The 19,879-nt window shown below is 40.3% G+C and overlaps 5 protein-coding genes and 2 long non-coding RNA genes across 11 annotated transcripts; 4 read left to right on the top strand and 3 right to left on the bottom strand.

The window, feature by feature from the left end:
- The first annotated feature begins 137 nt into the window (after positions 1-137).
- LOC130703672 (uncharacterized) lies at positions 138-1,069 on the top strand. Its single transcript, XM_057525113.1, has 3 exons — positions 138-292; positions 384-534; positions 619-1,069. The coding sequence occupies exons 1-3, from the start codon at positions 278-280 to the stop codon at positions 771-773; spliced, it is 321 nt and encodes a 106-aa protein (XP_057381096.1). The 5' UTR covers positions 138-277; the 3' UTR covers positions 774-1,069.
- A 484-nt stretch (positions 1,070-1,553) lies between these two features.
- Positions 1,554-4,259, top strand: LOC130703676 (uncharacterized). The gene is made up of 4 exons (XM_057525117.2): positions 1,554-2,581; positions 2,659-2,865; positions 2,940-3,156; positions 3,228-4,259. The coding sequence occupies exons 1-4, from the start codon at positions 1,723-1,725 to the stop codon at positions 3,295-3,297; spliced, it is 1,353 nt and encodes a 450-aa protein (XP_057381100.1). The 5' UTR covers positions 1,554-1,722; the 3' UTR covers positions 3,298-4,259.
- A 98-nt stretch (positions 4,260-4,357) lies between these two features.
- LOC130703670 (uncharacterized) lies at positions 4,358-5,329 on the bottom strand. The gene is made up of 3 exons (XM_057525110.1): positions 5,190-5,329; positions 4,779-5,125; positions 4,358-4,647 (listed from the first exon to the last, which is right to left on the bottom strand). The coding sequence occupies exons 1-3, from the start codon at positions 5,205-5,207 to the stop codon at positions 4,593-4,595; spliced, it is 420 nt and encodes a 139-aa protein (XP_057381093.1). The 5' UTR covers positions 5,208-5,329; the 3' UTR covers positions 4,358-4,592.
- Positions 5,330-6,728: 1,399 nt separating this feature from the next.
- LOC130703673 (peptidyl-prolyl cis-trans isomerase-like 4) lies at positions 6,729-11,820 on the top strand. The gene is given in 13 exon segments (XM_057525114.2): positions 6,729-6,921; positions 6,990-7,122; positions 7,185-7,289; positions 7,368-7,419; positions 7,421-7,524; positions 7,590-7,686; positions 7,744-7,985; positions 8,055-8,134; positions 8,137-8,232; positions 8,295-8,545; positions 8,548-8,805; positions 10,243-10,335; positions 10,418-11,820. Coding segments are annotated over 13 exon segments (2,775 nt in total). The 5' UTR covers positions 6,729-6,851; the 3' UTR covers positions 11,612-11,820.
- A 233-nt stretch (positions 11,821-12,053) lies between these two features.
- On the top strand, positions 12,054-14,848 carry LOC130703677 (uncharacterized). Of its 5 annotated transcripts, none has more exons than XR_009421531.1 (6): positions 12,054-13,129; positions 13,200-13,393; positions 13,449-13,555; positions 13,612-13,677; positions 13,850-13,947; positions 14,001-14,848. It is a non-coding gene; the product is annotated as an uncharacterized LOC130703677 (long non-coding RNA). The 5 variants fall into 5 exon arrangements; XR_009421530.1 differs by having other exon boundaries at positions 12,054-13,393; positions 14,001-14,127; positions 14,279-14,848; XR_009004781.2 differs by having other exon boundaries at positions 12,054-13,393.
- A 1,081-nt stretch (positions 14,849-15,929) lies between these two features.
- Positions 15,930-16,656, bottom strand: LOC130703678 (uncharacterized). Its single transcript, XR_009004789.2, has 5 exons — positions 16,622-16,656; positions 16,472-16,547; positions 16,302-16,413; positions 16,035-16,238; positions 15,930-15,974 (listed from the first exon to the last, which is right to left on the bottom strand). It is a non-coding gene; the product is annotated as an uncharacterized LOC130703678 (long non-coding RNA).
- A 1,183-nt stretch (positions 16,657-17,839) lies between these two features.
- Positions 17,840-19,012, bottom strand: LOC130704183 (protein pelota-like). Its single transcript, XM_059496667.1, has 5 exons — positions 18,950-19,012; positions 18,601-18,751; positions 18,275-18,485; positions 18,100-18,206; positions 17,840-18,036 (listed from the first exon to the last, which is right to left on the bottom strand). The coding sequence occupies exons 1-5, from the start codon at positions 19,010-19,012 to the stop codon at positions 17,945-17,947; spliced, it is 624 nt and encodes a 207-aa protein (XP_059352650.1). The 3' UTR covers positions 17,840-17,944.
- Positions 19,013-19,879: the final 867 nt, after the last annotated feature.

Here is a 19,879-nt window from a genome sequence, read left to right as displayed (position 1 = left end):
GTGCAGGAGCCTGGCCTCGAGCTCTCATCAGGCCTCGATTCGTTGCCACTTGTTTCAAGGAACCGCCTCTTTTTCCGCCCTTCTACGAATACCTACCTTCTTTTTAAACCATCGATGATTTACCGAGCGGGACTTGTGTGTGAAATTGAGGCTAGTCCCAACGCTTTTGGTGTTCGCAGCCATGTATAAAAGCTGTCGACTTCCAACTCAAAGTCACAGACGAACTTGTTCATTCATTTGATCAACAGCTCCTCTCCGGATTTAACGAAACAATACGATGGCTTCCAAGCTGGTAAGATTACATTTTCTTTGTTTTGAATTAAGTTATCTTTATCGGAAATTAAAATAATAATGATTGTGCTAAACCCGAATTGTTCTTGTAGATTTTGGTAACCCTCTTCTTCGCTGCCGTTGTGGCTGCTGCCTCTGCCCGTCCACGATTCTTGGCCATCCCTATTGAGGACATCGAGTTCCTTAATGGACCCGCTCCTTATCCAGGATTTCAGCTTCCCGCACACCGCGTCCGCCGCGATGGTATTTACTTTGAATTCGCATTTTCTTAGATTTTTTCTTCCATTGGTTATTGACAATTGAATTTTGTCGATTGGAAACGTGAAGCTCAAGAGCCGGAAACTTCATCCTCTGCCCGATCCAACGGTAGCGGTTATGGTGGCAACGACTACGTCGATTACGGAGCCTACACCGGTGGATACGGCGCTTTCGGCTGGTACACCGATCACCCCGTCGGAAACTACGGCAGCGGCAGCTATTAAAATCTCACTACGAAGAAAAGGCCTGATCCTCACTTAAAAAATTTAATCGATAAAAGATCTTTTACCAGCCTTAATTTCTTTATTGAAAAACAGCTCGTCTAGTTTTGTTTTATTTTATTTCTTTCGTATACGTTCTTCGTTGTTCGACGTCTCATTGTTGAGCAGTTCGTTGTTCCTCCCTACCGTCATCTTCCATCATGCTGGTCATGTGGCGATGCACTGTACGTAATTTCCATGTTGTTGCCTAGACTACCATCTCTAGTAACGAAAATACAAGACGCACATCCACATGAAAACGTTTGGAAAAACAACGTTGTCCTTCATTTCCCATTTCCCTTTGGGGATGTGCACTGTAGCAAACTGCAATTCAATAAGCGATGTCTGACGTGACTCGATGCACACTGCAAACCTTACCTGGGCAGTATGCAGTATACTACTTGCCATCAAAGGGATAATTATCCCTAAGAGTTTCAAAAATAAGGTTCCTCGTTTGCCGTTGTCAAGGAAACAGGTCTACAGTGCTTAATTCACGTCATCTATGCCACACAGTTAAAAATAGTCTTTCGCAGTGCTGCGTCCTACTCGGACGCCAGCTTTAAAAGTTCTCAATTTCCCATTATACGATTTCATTTATTGCTTTTGCCCGTTTCCATCATCATCACCCACTAAAAATTTAAGACAGAAGACACGCCTTCCATCGGTGCTGCTCCCAAACGGAAGGGTTCAGCAACCACTGAATCGGGTAAAAAACATTCGGTTAGTTATAGTTGGCCTTGATTATTTATGTTCGTGTTTTATGTTGCGTAAACTTGAGACAGTTCCTTCGAGTCTCTTCTGGTTTTATCGAAAGTCAACCTAGTTACGTGGCAAGAACAACAAAACTGCTTCTGGTGTTTCTTTCTTCCTGTTTGATTTTGTTTGCGTTTTCGAACGATGATTTCAGCTGTAAATGGAGGCACAATGTACCAATTCTAGTGTCAATACTCAATTACGATCGACGATTGCACATCTGCGTGACCAACTAGACCAATGCAAACGGCAAGTGCTTGAACTGAATTCCCTTCAAGGCGACTTTCGGGCCAAGCTCGTCGTGCTTTTAAGGAAAATGGAAAAAGAAAACATTCTTCAACAGAGAGTTACACCTTGTGGTGTTACTTTGACAGATACGGAAACACAGACTTGTGAGCTTCTACCTCGAAGATGGAATTCGGATCTTAGCCTGGATCTTGATGGGAAATCAAATGGAAAGCGCTATCAGAGAGTAGAAAGAAGTGATTTGGCTTCTCTATGCATCTCATCAGAGGCAATTGTAGCCCCTCCAATCATACGCCAGCCCCAACAAAAGAAAACATACAAATCAAAATTCACTAATAGGCTGGATGTAGGCAACCATAGTATTGGCAAACATCAGGTGGACAATCTCTTGCTCTCTGATCTTGGTCTCACGAGCCAAGCTCCTGATTTCTCACAAAGTGAATTCAATCTGAGTAGTGACGATCACTGGTTAAAAGAAAATCAAAAGCATCTAGGAGGAAGGGTCCGATTTCTCAGCCATGAGGATAATCCTGGTGGTTTTAATGATAATGAGGAAGATCTGGAGGATATGAAAGACATGCCCCAGCAAAGTCAAATTTTTCATTCTCACAGCGGTAGCTGGGCCACATTGACTCACTCTGAACGTGATTTATCTGAATTGGACTCATGTCTCTCACTCAACTACCAAGAACGCACAGAACCAAAATTCTTCACGAGCAGCACTCCGTACAAAAATTTACGGTCCAAATTCAAGCAAAGTGTCTCTTTTCACGGTTGTTAATCATTTCTGTAGTTCTGTGTCGTCAAAACATCATAGACATGCTAACATACATTTGAAATTCTTTTATAGATTTACTACCATCAAAAGCAACCCAAAGTATGCCGAATTTGCAGAAACAGAACCATTCCGCAGGGGAAGTCAGTAACTCAAACTCACGCCGAACTTTGCCACTATCTATAAACACTGATATTGCCAACTCGAACAAAAGACATTCGTTGACCAATATGGAGCAACGTCCTCACAATTTCACGCCTGGTCGTCGCTCTTCTCTTACAGGTTAGTTTTCATCCAGTTTTCCTTTTTTGTGCCACCTGAGGGTTGAACGCTTCTTCTTTTCTCCCTTTAAAAAGGAGACATTGAGAACGGTCCTTATGTGCCATCGGCCATTTCTAGCCTGTTTCTCGGCGGGCGAGTCAAGGCCCTCCATGGCGGTCATTTGGTCGTCACCGGTGTCGTCTGGTATCGTGGGAAACTGCCCGGCATCACCGAAGATATAGTGGGCATCGAGATCGACCAAGTCGGATTGGGCGGCGACGGAACATTCCAGGGTCATCGCTATTTCCGATGGTATGTTTATTTATATATTTTTGTGCAACGTTTTTTGTTGTCATAACTGTAACACGTTTGTTCCGTTTCAGCGCTCCCGGCCGTGGTTTGTTTGTGCCGTTCCGGAAAATCATCATGGCTTGGCCTACTCATCCACAATAAAACAAAACACTAACTAAACGTGACTCGTAGAACGCCATGCAGGTTCCGTCCTGGAAAAAACATATTAGACTGTGTGTCATGGTGCTATTAATATTTTTATTGCCCCCAATATCCATCTAGTCGTTCCGAGTCGTCGTCTCCTTCTTAAAATATTTTTGTTACTTTTAAAAACCCCAATCTCTATAAGACGCGATCGCCATCCTACCCTTTTTTTTCTAGAGGTTATTTGAGTGACATGACAATGGCATGCGTAAAACAGCTAACGGTAACGACTTCTACTAGAAACGGGGGACTTTGGGTTACATTAAGACTTTGTTTTACTCAGAGAATTTTCCCTGGCCCGCGAGAAATACTGGTGATGGAACTCCCTACTCAGAATCAGCTTTGAAAAGTTTCATGTTCTGTCAAGGTGCCCTATCCACTGTATCTTTCCCTCAAGTGAAAGATGGCGTGTTCCACGGTCATCTTGACCCCTTTGCTATGATACCGTCTCCGTGTTGGCCATTTCGTGAAACCCCCAACAGAGAATTTTGTTTTTTCATTCCAAACTAGTCGACGTAGACGTTTGTCGTCCCAAATCGAGCCATCCCTTTAAGTACATTCCGTTAGTGTTATCCTAGAAGAAGCTGGTCGCAGCATTTTCATTGTAGGCCTCTTAGTTTGTTATCCGTTTTCCAACCTTCCGAATTCGGCTAGGAAATTTTTCATATGATAATCCCACTTTTCAAAATAAGTGGTACCGTCTCTCCATGGTGATGTGTGCATAGATGAGCGATTAGCCATTTATTATTAAACGTTGTTCGTGCGTAAACTTTTAATTGTTTTGACCGAGAAATGTACACACTTCGGGAAATGATGTAACCTCATGGCCCTAAAATTTATCCCATTCTAAAAATTTTTCTTTTGGTTTTTTCCTCTTTTAGTTTGAAAATACACTCACGGATTCGTTCAAGAAATACAAACGATGGGTAACTACGATTGTTTCGAAGAAAGGCAGGAGTACGTATGGGAGAACGTCATCGTAGCGTATATAGTTACAACATTAAATTCACAATTGGTATTTTGTTTAAATTTTATATTGTTTCTTAGAGAACCAGCTCCTTTATGACATCGAAAGAGCAGAGTAGTTAATTTTCTTAATGTTTTTTCCTCTAGGCAAACATTTAGAGGATGCCATTAAACAAAGTTTAAAGAAAAAATAAAAATAAACGTGTCCGTAATTTGGGTACGATAGATTGGGCAAGGCCATTCTAGCCGGCTGCGGTCTCATTTGTTTCTCTCTTTAACACAAATGTTTATTGTTGTTGTTGGCGTTCACCACCGAAGGGTGCGTCAAAAGGGAAGTCCATCCTATTTCCAGAAATATCAATGGGTCATCGTGAGAACCATAAAACGAGTATTAAGAACATCTTAAACTATTTTACAGTTTTAACCTAGTTAATACCGTATGTTTTTTTCTTTTTTTACAAGTAGTGACTCACTTTGGGAAGTCCGGAAAGTTGAATCGCGACTCGATGCTCTGGTTGTCGTCTAGCACAATTTCTCTCGGAGCAAAGCTCTGGAAATAGCCTTGGTCACCGCTTGTAGCTTCAACTCCGTGGAGTTCAGCTTGCTTTCCAAATGCCTCTTTGGACGGAGTGAAATCGCGGCCTTCCAGCTGTTTTAACATAGTTTCAACAGGTTCTTCTCTAGCTTCCCCACGGCCTTCGACGCGAGCTTCCGATAGATCCGCTCTGTCCTGGAAGTCGTCATCCAAAGCAGCGGGCCAACCTTTCAAGACACGGCCTGAGATAGCCGGAACGAGGATCATAGCCAAGAGGGCAAGAGCCTGCAAAAAAAGAACAAAATATATTAAGGTAAATTAAAATCTTAACTATATTGAGAGAAATTACTTTGATTAAAACGTTCATTCTAGTGCTTGTGTTGTTGAGTGGACTGGAAGTGTCGACTGATGTCTGATACAGTGGAAACAGCGCCGAGGCCTTTTATACCAAACCGTTGGAGAGAGATTGTCCAGTAATCCGTGCAGAATACACATTTTTGCCTTTGGGAGTGAAGCGAGATAAAAGAAAAGAGGAGGTGCTCACATGGAGAAAGAAGGTATCTAAAAGGCTCTTTGAAGAATGTCTTACTTTAGCCGTAGGGATCTATAGATCGAGCATTTTCCGGGCCAACCAACACACTTAATGCCTCTTATATGGACATACTGTTGTGGTTGCAGAGACTTCGGGGCCAAGAAGCACCGCCGGCCGGACAGTAGGAGAAACAAACGCTTTCTCCACGGAACACTTTGCAAGGTATTTTCTCAAAAATTGGTTGAAGAGAAACCACGAGATTAGCTGACATATACTGGAAGATTACTCCAAAATGGCAATTATCATTTGTCATAAGAAAATTTGGTCATGTTGCAACACGCGATGACGCAATTAGCATCTGCCGTTGATGAATTGGAAAAGGAAAGCCGCATAGGCAACTTCAGGCTGCTTTTTGAGCCCACATATTCCAATGATCGTTCGTTTATTCTATATCCAGACACACAACGAGGTGAAATGTGAAAGCATCAACAGATGGAAAAGTTTGGTTTTACTTCTTTAAAAATTATGCGTTTAAGTACGTGTCTGGTACTCAGTGAGGCAGCAGGACATGCGCTAATAACGGAACCTCAAACTGCTGTTCCGACCCTTTTATTATACTTCTTTTTCGCCTTTTCTTTTCTTTAGTCTTTGTTTTCTTTCTTTCAGTTGTCGAAGATTTCAAAGTGAAGTAATTAGCAGTTGCTCTCTTCACAGCAGGCGTTTTGCCATGAGAGCTTTCTCCTACATTCTGTTAATTTTACCAATTGATTCTATTGTATTACGTCTTGCTATTTTCTGAAACGGCATCTGTTGCAGAAAACGCATCTTCTCTCTGTTTTTCCAACTTAAATGGTTTGTACAGCAAACATTTTCAGGACCATTTGCTATTCTGGTTTACCCTGTTACACTTGCTTGTGATAAAAGGAAAAATCTATTTTTACCTTTTCACATTAAAGTTGTCTGGGAACCCATTGATTCCATTACATAGCGTACAAGTTGAGGTTTAAATATTCTAGGAGAAAAAAGAGTAAATTGTTCCCAGGTATACTCACATTTTCCTGCAGTTCTGAGAGACACAGAATTTGTATGAGACGGTTGTTAATTTGAGGATGAATGCAAAAAACAAACCAACATATTAAAGACGACTTAAAAAATTTGATTGCAAAATCAATGGTCGTGTCTCAGGTTTCCATTTCGAATACCTAACTTGAAAAAAGTTAATGAAAACACATGTCGCGCCAGTACCTTCCCGTGGTAGCCGGGTCTCAGGTACTGTAATCCTGACCGCGCCTAGCGCCACTGGCGTCAAATTTAGGAAGTCAACATGGCGAAATATCAGGATCTGGCAACATCAAAACTCGCTGAGCTCGTCCAATTGCATAAACTGTACGTCAAAAAACGCAGCGCCAAAGCCGACAAATAACTTTCTGGCTTGCTTTGAAATAAAATTGTCTTCTTTTTATCAGCTGAAAACAGAAAATGTCTGTCATTTTAGAAACCACAAAAGGTGATTTGACAGTTGATCTGTTGGTCAAAGAAAGGCCTAAAAGTAAGTGAATATCTTCAATATTAATTAGAGATTTCAGCTCTAACTGTCTCAGTGTTGTATTCAAACAGCATGTCTAAACTTCCTGAAGCTTTGCAAGATGAAACGATACAACTTTAATAGGTTTCATCATGTTGAGCGTAACTTTCTTTGTCAGACTGGAGATCCTACAGGGACAGGAAGAGGAGGTGAATCAATATTTGGGTATTTTTACTTTCCCAGTATGTGGTGGAATTCATAGCTGTAAATTCTATGTCGTTTTTAAGGCTTCTTTATGGACAACAAGCAAAGTACTATGAGGCTGAGCAACTTCCTGTTTTGAAGCATACAAAACCTGGTTTGCTTTCTATGGTGAATGTTGGTGATAACATGTATGGAGCTTACTAGCCTATTATTTGTCACCAATTATATTGATCTTTAGTTAAAAATTACTTACGAAATATTTTTAGGCTTGGTTCCCAGTTCTTTATCACACTAGGTGATGATTTGGATTTTCTTGGCTAAGGAACATTGTGTGTTTGGTGAAGTCGTGGAAGGCCATGATGCCTTGCTGAACATTAACGAAGCTATCTGTGATGAACAACATGTCCCCTATCAGGATATCAGGTATGCATTTCAGGAATTGTGTGTGTGGTGGGAAAAAGTATTCTTTTAGTTATTTCTTTGAATAGGATAACACACACAGTTATTCTGGACGACCCGTTCCCGGATCCACCAGGTCTTGAGATTCCGATCCATTCTCCAGAACCTACCAAAGAAATGCTTGATGTATTCCAAAAAGGTCATGTGATATTGCCGCAAATGCTAATGAGCTATATCCTTTAGAGTGGGCGCATTGCTGCTGACGAAGACATAAATGACATGGAAGGCAAAACCGCCGAAGAAATTGAAGAACTTATTGCCGAAAAAGAAGCTAAAGCTCGAGCAACTATTCTTGAAATGGTCGGTGACTTGCCTTCTGTTGACGCAGCACCTCCAGAGAATGTGCTTTTCGTTTGTAAGCTGAACCCTGTGACGACAGATGATGATCTGATGATTATTTTCAGTCGGTTTGGCAAAATAGTCAAGTAAACTAATATTTAAATCTCTGTTGTTTCCCCAAAGAATATAGAACTAATTTTCTTGAATTTTTTCAGTTGCGAAATTATTCGTGATAGGCAAACGGGAAATTCCCTACAATACGCTTTTATCGAGTTTGATAACCCGAAATCCTGTGAAGCGCTTATTTTAAAATGGATAATGTTCTGATCGGCGACCGGCGTATCCACGTAGATTTTTTGCAGTCCGTATCTAGATTACAATGAAAAGGACAAGGTAGGACATCTTTCTGTAGGTCTCGAATGCTTGGGACAGTTATCGAACTTGATATATTCTAGGCCGTGGAGTAGAGTTTGTCGGCGGTAAAGCCTTCGATCCCAACAAGGAAGACTACAAGACGAAAGAACAGCAGCCTAAGAGAGAACAATTTAAACGAATGCCAAGTGACGACCGTGCCAAAAGACATGCACCCCAACAAAGGCCAAGAGATTTTCAACCAAGAGACCAATATCGAGGCGGTCAAGAACATCGGGGAAATAGGGATGTTCGGGATCGTCGAGAACATCGGGAAGATAGAGATGGTCGGGATCGCGCCGAGAGCATCGGGAAGATAGGGAGGATCGCCGAGAGCACCGGGAAGATATGGATCGTCGAGAACATCGGACTGATAGGAGCGATTTTGACAATCGAGGACGGCGGGGTGAACGTGATCAACGAGAAGACCGATATAATCGTGATCGTCGGGAAGAACGACATGATCGTGGTCATCGTCACCAATCAGATCGTCGAAATAAGCGTGATGACCGAGAACGACGCAGATCACCTGATAAGTCGCATAAACACGAAGATGTCAGTGCCCAAAAAAGGATACGACGCAGTAATTCTCCGAAAAACTCTCATCGGACAAGGTCTAAATAAATACGAATAAGTAAAAATTTTTGTTTCGCTCTATTTCCCTTTCTGTCAATTGTCCTTTAGAACGTCGACCATGGAAAGCTGATAAAGTTGGCATCGTTCAGTTGCTATTTGAACATCATGTATTAAGTCAATGAAGTCGGTGTTTGTGGACGTGCTTGCAACTTATTTAAAGGATTAAATCAAGCACCTCAGCCATCTACAATGGCTGGTTTTCAAAATACTTTATTAATAAAGCGAAATTTATTAAATATCACCAAAAGGAGGCCCCGTAAGTGGTTTTTTATGTATGGCATGTTTGGGAGTATAACGGTCGGCTAAGGTTGAACCTTCTTTGGGCTTCCAATTGCCTCATGGAACCGGTTCCGCATAGAAGTTATTAACTAACATCGCCATCATCCTTTTCGTGGCTCCGTGACATGATTTGTCTTCAAGGATTCGTGATCTCGGTCATTTCTGGCACGTATAGTAGAGTTTCATCTCATCTAACCTGTTGGCATTGATGCCACAGGCCACGAGAAATCCTCTCACCCATCCCGATGACTTGACCCGAATTCGGTAAGTTTTGTTCTATCACCTTGCTACCTTTCACTTTCATACCAAAGTAAATCAGGTAGGTCAGATCAGAAATTTGAATCGATTTTTGCCTTAGAATATGTTTTACCAAACGCGTCGTAGATATTTTAAAATTATAATTTTTTTTGAGGCAGTAAAAGTTGTTTGACAAATCTTAACTGTGATAAACCAACAGTTTCACCTGACGTTGCAGCCCCACGAGATAAACTACGCAGCGTGAGTACGATGTAATGAGTTCGTGAAACAAACAGCCAGATATTTGACATGTCTAATCTTACGATATTCATGCTTTACAATTTTTGTGGATGCATTCGTTGCATTTTCAATGTCATGTATTGTCTTACAGAATGGAAAGTAACCGTCGTTACACGGACGGATGAAAGTCTTCCTTGCCAGAGGCAATTTTTCCCTCTTTTTTAAACCTACCATTTGAGAGAGCCCAATACTTAGCAAAAATCAGCAGAAGAAACCTTCAAGCGTCCCTGTTCGAGGTTTACACGTTGATCTGCATCAATTTACCTTTCACTTTTTTTTTTCAGTTGGAGCCCATCATTCCGATTTTCTTTAGTCGCGTACGCCCCATCAGTGTCGCTTGTTGGAGAGCTTGCCCGCATGCTGGGGATTTTATCGTGAGGTAGTCTATAAAAGCTAGAAGAACACAATAATTAGTATCAGTGTTTTAACTTTCAGATTCCTGCGACAAACTCTTGATATGAAGGTAAAAAACTTCACACGCCATTCGTGCTTCGATGATGGACGTTCGTCCACCTTAAATTAATGCCCTCTTATTTGCAGAAACAATTGCAATGTTGGATTGTCTTTGTATTGCTAATCATAGCATCACCTGGAGGTGCCGATCAAATTTCAGTTTACACAAATAGCGAAGATGTGAGTTATATGTTTACCTAATGATCTGCTTTTTTGTAAAAAGTTTATTTAAATTTAATTAATTTTGAATGTTCTTAATTAGGCCAAGAAACCAGTCTACAGCTACCAGTCTTCCCATAACAGTAACTCTCGATCTGAAAGCCGTCACGGAAAAGTGACCACCGGTTCCTATCGTGTCCCTCTCCCAGACGGTCGTGTTCAGGTCGTCAATTACAGGGTTGATGAGAATGGGTATGTCGCTGACATTCAGTACGAAGAAGTGGCTAAAAACCCCGACTCCAAAAATGAAGCATCGTACCCAGCTTCAGCCTATAAGGCACCTGCACACATTGCGACCACACCACCACCAAATTACGAGATTTTTACCTCTAGTGCTCGAACCAACGTGTATCCCACCACAATTCGAAACCATTACGAGGTACCTGTTACCACTACTCCCACCCCAACAGCAACCACGTCGAGGACGTTGGACTACAAAGCTCCCGTTCATCACCACCACAAAAATCCTTACTACACTGAACTCGGGCACAAGGGTCCCGATATCGTCGATCTACGAAATTTGGCTCCCACTACTGCTGCACCAAAAATCTATTGGACTCATCAGACAGAGGCGAAGTATTCTGAACACAATATTGAAAATGACCCCGCTTATAGTCGATCTCGTAATCCGCCCTTCATTGCACCCGCTTATGTTGGTGTAACTTATAAGCATGCGATTGCTCCCGCATATGGCCTCAGATACCTAGGTGACTTAAAATCGATAAGAGAAGGTGAAACTAACGTTCACGGTGCTCCAGCTACAAAAGCTCTTCATCGTGTCTCAGAGTACGAGGTTCCAAATGTAACAACTCCTGAGTATGAAGCTCCTTACAGGGTTCCATTGAACTCTGGCTACGCTGTTGTTGCCTCTCCCATACCTCTTGCTTTCAGAGCTTTTCATCCTTCGAAGTCTTCCGAAGACATGCATTTTAGCTCCGACGAAGATTACAAGATCTACAACGCTCCCACCGTGACTGCCTCGTCCCAGACCCCTGCAACAACTGAACTGGCCGACTCCAATCCGCTGCATTCCTCACCTGCCTATTCCGCTCCTGAGCATAGATCTCCCACATCGACCTACAAGGCCTCTACTTACTTCCACCCAAATAAGGAACGGGTATCTGCTGGTTACAAAGAACTTTCAAGAATATTCCGTGAAACTTCTTTGACAGGGCGGAACAAAAATTGGAACAATTTTTTTAATAAGGCATGGGAATTCGCCAGAACAAAATATTGAAATAGTTTTATCATTAATTTGTCGAGTCAAGAAAAAAAAAACTGACTAATTCAAATTTAAAAGTCATTTTGTTATGTTATTTGACATTGCTTTCTCGAAGAGAAAAGAACTAAAGTAGTATTGCGTGTATATCGATGGGTCTGATATGCATAGTTAGTAAATAACTTTCCTCGAATACATGGAAACACGGAAAAATAGACACCACCATGCACCAGAATTTGAACCTGGTCAAAGAAACATAAATTAATGTTTTTTATTTTAGTTGTTGATTTTTTCCCTACGTATCCACGATTGTTCAGGCCCCAAGGATAACAACTACAAAACAAATGTGGCAACACGGCATTGAATGTCGATCTTCTAATGTTTGACAGTTTCTCAAGTAGATTTACCAAAGTGAGAGGAAGATTGCACGCAAAATCTGAACGTTTTGTAGTGGCGTTGTTTGTATTTCGAAGTGTTGGTGACGCATTTCATTTTGATTAGACATTCATATTAGGGAAACATAGCTCAAGCTGGATATTGCCTAGTGATATTTGGCATGTTACATTTCAAGTCCTGCTTGATGGCACACAGGGGTGATGAATTGTTATATAGTATTTGCAGTGTTTTGCAACAAAGATGTAAACTGATTATATCTATTTTTTTTTTTGCAATACGAGATATTACTCTATAGAAGACCACCAAAGAAAGCTGTTGTACAAAAGATATCCAGTAATACTGCAAACAAAGGACAATACTGTAATGGCAAAGTAACACAATTGATACTAGCCACGGATCACCTATCAGCAAGAAATTTGGTAAGATACATAGTTTTATGGTAGTATAATTTCCTGGTGTCAATTTTAACCGACTATTTGACTAGCATGTAAAAACAAATTCCATTTTCGTGTTCCTTGGTTAATTTTGAATCAGAATCATCTATAGTTATCTAGATTTAATGCTATTATTTTTATATAGGAAAAAATTTTAAGCCCGACAATATAAGCCCAGCTTATTTTTTTAACCCAGCTTTTACCGTTTTTTACGTTTATTCAAAAACTATGAGGGCCACGAGAAAACCATCCTCATATTCGTGATGCCCGTTCAATTCTGCATCGAAACCATGTATTTAAAGCGAAATCTAAAATTTTGCCAAAATTGAAAAAGTAAGAAGGCCTTCTCACTTTTCCAATTTTCTTCAAATCCTAGATTTCATTAAAAATACTTTATTCCGACTCGAAATTGATCGCTAATCAGGAAAATGTGGTTTATTTTTATATCAGGCTTCTACTTTTTGAATAAACCGTAAAAAACAGAAAGTCGGGCTTATTTTGTCGGGTTTATTTAGTCGGGCTTAAAAATTTTTTCGGTCAGTGTACGCAGAGAATTAACTAGAAACGTGACCGGTAGATGGCGATAGCAGTATTCAATTCGATGGATTGTCCGTTTTTTTAATTGAACTTTAGAAAACGCCCCATAGGTGGCTGAATGTCCTTTTTTTAGGAAAGTGACAACTGTAAAACATGGGACTGGATTGCGGTATTTACATCGTGCAATGCAGCTGTTTTTTTTTATATATTGAATATTACGATGCACTGTTTTTCGCCAGTGTGCTGTACCATACTGTCGCGCCAACTTTGGTTTGGAAAAAGTCGGGCTTATTTTTTTAGTCGTGCTTATTTTCAAGCCCCTAACTTCTTGAACATCGGGAGCCGTTGAGTGAAATAAAACTGGATACCTTACCAATAGATGGCTATACCGTTTGGTGGGTCGTCTGCAGCATAAATCCAAGGTTCATCATATGTAAGCTTGCAGCATTTTTGTTAGCTGGCATGTAATCGAAGTTTTCTAATTTAAGGTGATGGCATTCGCGTTACCTTTTAGCCAAGCCCTACTCTACAATGGGATAAATTTTTCGCAGAATAAGAATCTCCTAGACCTATGTGTTGCTGTATCATTCTGATGGTAAAATATCTATTCAATTTTAAATAACTTTTTAATTTCCTTCTCTTTATTGGCAGTGGTGTGACAGTACTGGTTGGTGGGGTTATCTAGAAACAAACCTTTTCCATTTCCCCATCCAATCTGTGAGACAACTTTGATTATTTGCTATAGCTAGAACAGTAATGCAAAGAGAAAAAATGTTCACATTTTCTTTAGTGAACTGTTCCCTCATTGACAAAAATAGGAATATTTAGTTGAAGCAACTCTGATGATATTCAGTTGCAGTAATTGGATCTTGTTTCCCTTTTCATGAAGGGTGTTTTGTCGTACCGGCAATTGAAGATGCTGCCAAAGATTATGGATTTTCTTTCAATAGCTACCACTCTGCGAAAGACGTCTTCCTAAACAATTCGGTATTTAGTTGACGGTTGAGAAATGGTGAGTTAATTATCTAAAATATCTTTAGTTACAGAAAAGAAAGTTCCAAATGCCAAGCCGATAGAGATGGTTTACATATTGTCAATCGAAAACTGTCTCTATCGTGAAAAGGATATGGATATTTTGGTCAAGCCCTCACTCATTGTGTGTTCAAAGTGAGTGACATGGTTACGTTCACATTGAAAATGTAATCCACATCTCCTATGTTATGGTATTTGTATCTTTCAAATTGAAGCACAAAGATAGGTTTCTCATCTTTTCTGTGGCCCCATTTTACCTTGATCTGAATTTTCTCTGTCATTCCAGGTTTCATGATGAAATTTTGCAGCTATCCGTAAAAGATGTCAAGCAGTTACATTTCCCTGTTTCAGAATAGAAAACGAAAAGAGATGCTAAATTTTCAAAGAACGCTACCCAGACGACACAGCTAATTGCTGATTCATCCCGAACAGTAAACATATTTATTACCATAAATTAAAGTGCATATCTGGGCTCCCTTCTTTCTGTGGCCCCGTTTCCCCTAAATTTCTAATAAGCCCGTAGGGGGTCATGCCCCTACTGTACGGTATATTTAAAAACAACATATACCGAGGTTTGGAGGGCTCTGGCCGGAAAGGGGACGTGGGGTTCCGCTTAGTCCGATGATGTGTTCACGGAGGGCGACGTGGATGCCCACAAATCCGAACTAAAGGTTAATCGCTCCTGTAAAAATGTTCCAAATCTTCGGCTCTTCTTCCGGCTTCTCTTAGCCAATCACCGGGTAATCTCCCCGGTGGGTCAACAAGGCAGTGTCTCCCCCTGCCTGGGTTGACGGCAACTATTGAAAGGGCTATTGCGCCCTTTTAAAGTTGCAAAAATATTTCTAATGTGCAGAGAATTGACAATAAATTTTTTTTTAAACAAACTTTTTTGCAAAATTTGTATTTTTTATTGACTGCGTGTTTCCCTGTTCACACTTTAACAATTATCTTATTTGGCAATTTACTTTTACTTTTAAACAGCTAACACGTGTGTATCTACTTATATATTAGAGTATTCTAGGCTTTCCGAGGAATCGAACCTCAGTCAACTGATACGCCAAGCCAACGTCGTTCCGTTCACCCATAACGATCCGTACTAACAGAGATTGGAATTCGAATGCCTATCTACGTAATACCCAGCAGACAAGGTTATTTAGTACTATCTACTTATTTCAAAACATCAATGGTAGATTAATGGTATAGTGTCGGACTGGCATATCAAAAGTCTTGGGTTCAAATCCAAACTCAGCTATCAGCAAAATACTTATAAATAAATAAAAAGTGAAATAAATGTTAAAAGTTTTTATTGTCCCTCCTTCCACCCACTATTCCACCACTTTACATGACAATACAATATACAACATACATACAATACACAATACAACTAAAAGGTTGGCTGCCACGCCACTAAAACTACAATAGCTACATCGCCATCTGATGGATGGCGATAGAGGGGGACACAATGGTCCGGGCTGATGCAATAGTGGAGACCGTTGTGGAAACGCACATCCCTGGTCTCCACCACACATCGAGAAAAGGGAGGCCCTGTGGTGCGTTGCCTTTTGCCTTACGGCGAATTTTGGGCAGTGGCGACTGCTCCACCCCACGGCACATAGACCATGGAGTAGAGCAGCGCGGCCCGTCCCTAGCAAGCTACAAAAAAAAGGGGAGTAAAAAAGGGCGTGGCAGCCAACCTCTTAATTAGCACACTATACATTACATAAAATAACAACGATACCACGAAGACCACGAGGCGAAGACGAGGCGGCGACGGGCGAAGCGATGACAGGCGAAGCGATGACGGGACGACGGGCGAAGCGATGACGGGACGACGGGCGAATCCATGACGGGACGACGGGCGAAGCGATGACGGGACGACGGGCGAATCCATGACGGGACGACGGGCGAAATGATGACGGGACGACGGCGAAACGATGACGGGCAAGGTGAAGAAGGGCTTTTTTTACTTAGGCTTGGTAGTCCTATAATAAGATATTAAGTTTGAAAAAAGTAATACTAATGAAAAAGGAAACTTAAAATACTGAGGCATAGTGGTGTTGAGGTTCACGTCAAGGTGTGGTGACTGGCAAGGTAGAAATAGTGAGAATACTGCTGAATTTGTTGTTTTCCATCGTTTCAACACAGTTGTGAGGAAGATGCTGCACTTCCCATCAACTTACAGACAATGATGAGTTGGCGAAGAATGATCTTTTTTGGCAAGCATTCTTTGCAGTCTTAGTTGCGGGCTAAAAATAAAAGCAGAACCATGGCAATTTAAAACACTGAATGCCAAAATATGAGTCTAATACCTCACTCTTCAACTCAAAATCACACTATTTGAAAGGCTCAGTCGAAATGACATGAAGATTGCCTTGCATCCATCCATGCCAGCATCCTTTGCAATATTGGTTTGACGAGCTACTTCTCAACAGCAGAAGAATGTCAATGGGATTCTTATTAGAAAATATGTGTCTAGTACCTCTTCACGAGCATGAGAAAATGATGGATAGTTGATGATAAAATGAAGTAGTAAATATGCTGATAGTTCACCACACCTGTTACACAAAAAATAATCCAATGATAAGCTTCACTTGATCAACACAATAAAGGAAAACACTTTTTGACACACCATTTGATTTGAGCGAACTTTTACGAGCACAAAATAGTTTGATTTCTGACACTACGGCTGATGAGCTTGCACCGCCATCTAGCGGAAATTCAATTTCATCAGATTTTGAAATAAGCCCGACAAAAAAAAATAAGCCCGACTTTTCTTTTTTTTTAAATTAATGTTTGAAACCTAGATATTGCTATAACAATACATGATTTGAACTCGCAATTCAACGGTGATGTCGAAACTTCAGTTTGTTTTTACCTGGAAATTATGGTTTAGGAGTTATTCAAATTCGACGTGGTTGTTATAAAACCACTTTAGGTAGAAGTTAAAACCACAATTAAACAACAAAAACAAAACGCTGTTTAAAGGGTGGAAGCTACACTTGGGATAAAAATGCTTAAAATGTTTGGAATATTAATGTTCATTTTTTACTTTTTGCAAAGTTGAAAAAAAAATTACCGGAAGTGACCGGAAGTAGCCTATATCTCCAGAAATACTGGGCCCACAACAAAACTAATACGATTTTCGTGATTCTCGTGAAATTTAAGGTGTGTCTGACCTATTTTGATCTGTTTTTGGCGAAAAGTCCAATTTGGCCAAAATCGCGATTTTCCCTGAACTATAGTTCAGGGAAATTTGCGATTTTTGACGATTTTCGGGTATTTCCTACTGACACATGGATTCGACCCCAAATTGCACGAGGATTACGAAAATGTGGTTCTTTTTTTCATTCAGACCAATAGTTAGTGAGTTATTAGGCATTTTCAAACCGGAAGTTGTACTGAAAGTTAAAATTTCGAAAATTTAAAAAATGAACTATGTTCTCCTTCACAAGTTAAAAAAGATCTGCGTAGTTTCAAACGCAAACTTTAGTAAATGAACATAACATCGCCTTTCAAAGTTCTTAAAGTTCAGTTTTCAGGTACAACTTGTCTAGAGGAGGTAAAAACAACAAAAAAAACCGAAATAACGATACCGTTCAGACGAGGGAAACTCAGATACACGTTGTCAACGTAAAAACAAAGTAAACAATGAGAATCACATGACAACAAAAAGTAACAATAGTTCCATTTCACACGCTAGAGGCTGATGAATCTGCAGCGCCATCTAGTGGAAATACTGTTTGAGGATAGCCTTTACCCTACCTTGAAGTTTAACTTAAGTACGTCATTAGTAGGCAAATCTTTAAAGATAAAAAGATTTCATTCTCGGCTATTGAATCGACTGATTAGCAGTGACTTCCTTATTTTATTTACACCTCCAACTTAAGTTCAGCAGGAAATATTTTGAACTGGACTTGAAAAAGGCAAGGAATTCTTCGTTTTAGTTTCTTTGTTATGAGTCTTCATCACTGTCTAACGGTTCTTCTTCCAGCTCGGGCATGGGAAACCTGAGTACCGCAGCCACACCGGTTAGCTGCGTCAACTCTGTTGAGGGGTAAATAATATAAAATTTCCTCTTCCTTAATATAGTCATAAATTCAAACTTACGTTCACCCGATACATGGAGAGAGGAGAAAATGCGCGTGGTGCCTCCATTGTCTCGAACACTTTCAACCAGCTTAACGTACGTCTTACGTTCTTCTACACTTTGAGACCTGGTGCATGAATGCCATATAAATAAATTACATGGAAAAAAGATGGTGGTTTTACCTTTATTTAGTACCTGAAGAGATTATCAGACACCAAAAGGGTATCAATTGCTTGGCCTTCGTTAGCCTTCAAGACGTGCTTGAGACCATAAAAGGCGCGGCTTGGCTCTGTTTGTAAAATTGCATAAAAGTTTTCCAGCTTTTTTACTTCAGCCATGGCTTTAGTATCCGCCATACGCGATGTTACAGCAGGATCAGCTAAAACTTCTAGTAAATCAGGCAACAGTTAAGCTCAACTATCCGCGTATCATTTCTTTTTCAAACTAGCCTTTTAAAGAGTGTTTAAATCCTGACGAAGCGTGAATAAGAAGAAATTTTGATTTGTTATCTATAAGCATACGGTTGTCGTTTTTAGAAGCCCATTGCATCATATATTCAAAGAAATGATCTTTTACGAATCCTGCAGATGCAAGCAAAATGCATCGCGTAACTTCGAAGTTTACATGCCGGAGAATAGCTTGCAAGACGGTGTCATAAAATTTTTGTAAGCCCTGAATAAACGTAAAAAACGTAAATTTAAAATAAACATTTTACCTCATCATATAGCAAGTATAAAGTTAACGCCCATAATGTAACAACAGCCTAGTATACTAACCTTTTCATGTTGTGAAGTGTTCCCTTTTTTCTTGCGGGGCCATTATAGCCTTAGAGCATGATGGGGTGTTAATTTCTGATACCTAGCATTTGACCATTTGATCTTGAAACAGTTTTAGACTTTCATCTTCCATAATCTGCAATTTCGAATGCTTCATTACTCTTCACAAGATAATTTAATCTTAAAATTTTACCTTATCAGGAATTCTTGCTATTGCATCCCAAAATTGTTAGTTTTATAATTTCATGGCTTTCAGATCAGCAGTAAGTTTACATCTAGGAAACCAAAAGAATAATACATCCTTTTAACCATGAACTGCATGAAGAGTAACACAAACATAGAATGTATCGTACATAAATGTTCTGGTTGGTAATCAGGAACACACCTACAAACGGTTAGCTGATGAAACTGTATGCAGTGATTGAAAATAATACTTAACGCTGAGGCAAGAAATTTTCCATGTGAAGACCAACAAACGTTGACGGCTCAGGCAATACAAACTCTGTGGTTTACACTGATTTAGACGCAGGTTTCCAAGTTTCATATGGCTCCACGTGAAACGAGAGAAGTTGGATCAGATTTTCTTCAGCCAACCTGGAAGAAAATTTTTTTTCAGGAACAATAAATGAAGATAATATTGAAATGAAAATGCGAAGAAAAGCTAAACACTCAAGTAGAAAAATCAAATACAAAATGAAACCTATCATAGCATAATGGCGCCCACATGTCCATAAAAGAAAGGGCGGAAGAGGCGTACGAAAATTTTAGGAGTTCATCCCCATCATATTATTTTGGCATGACGGAAACAAGGTTGCCACTAACCGTTAAAATATTTTGCAACTACGGTGCGGCCCGATCATCTGTGATCGAGCCGCAACCCGCGGGTTAGCTAAGAGTAGAATAACATAAGAGGGTTCTCTAAAAGTCCGCAACGAACGCCACGAGTAATGCTACCCATATCTGCATTGTATTATGGCAATCCGCTTTGCTCACCGAATATGTCTGCTGCTGCGCGCTAGCATTG

The sequence above is a fragment of the Daphnia carinata genome, chromosome 8, assembly GCF_022539665.2.
Source record: "Daphnia carinata strain CSIRO-1 chromosome 8, CSIRO_AGI_Dcar_HiC_V3, whole genome shotgun sequence".
NCBI classification, from domain to species: Eukaryota; Metazoa; Arthropoda; class Branchiopoda; order Diplostraca; family Daphniidae; genus Daphnia; species Daphnia carinata.
Note: the sequence above shows the minus strand (reverse complement) of the source record. Positions and strands in the feature narration are given on the sequence as shown.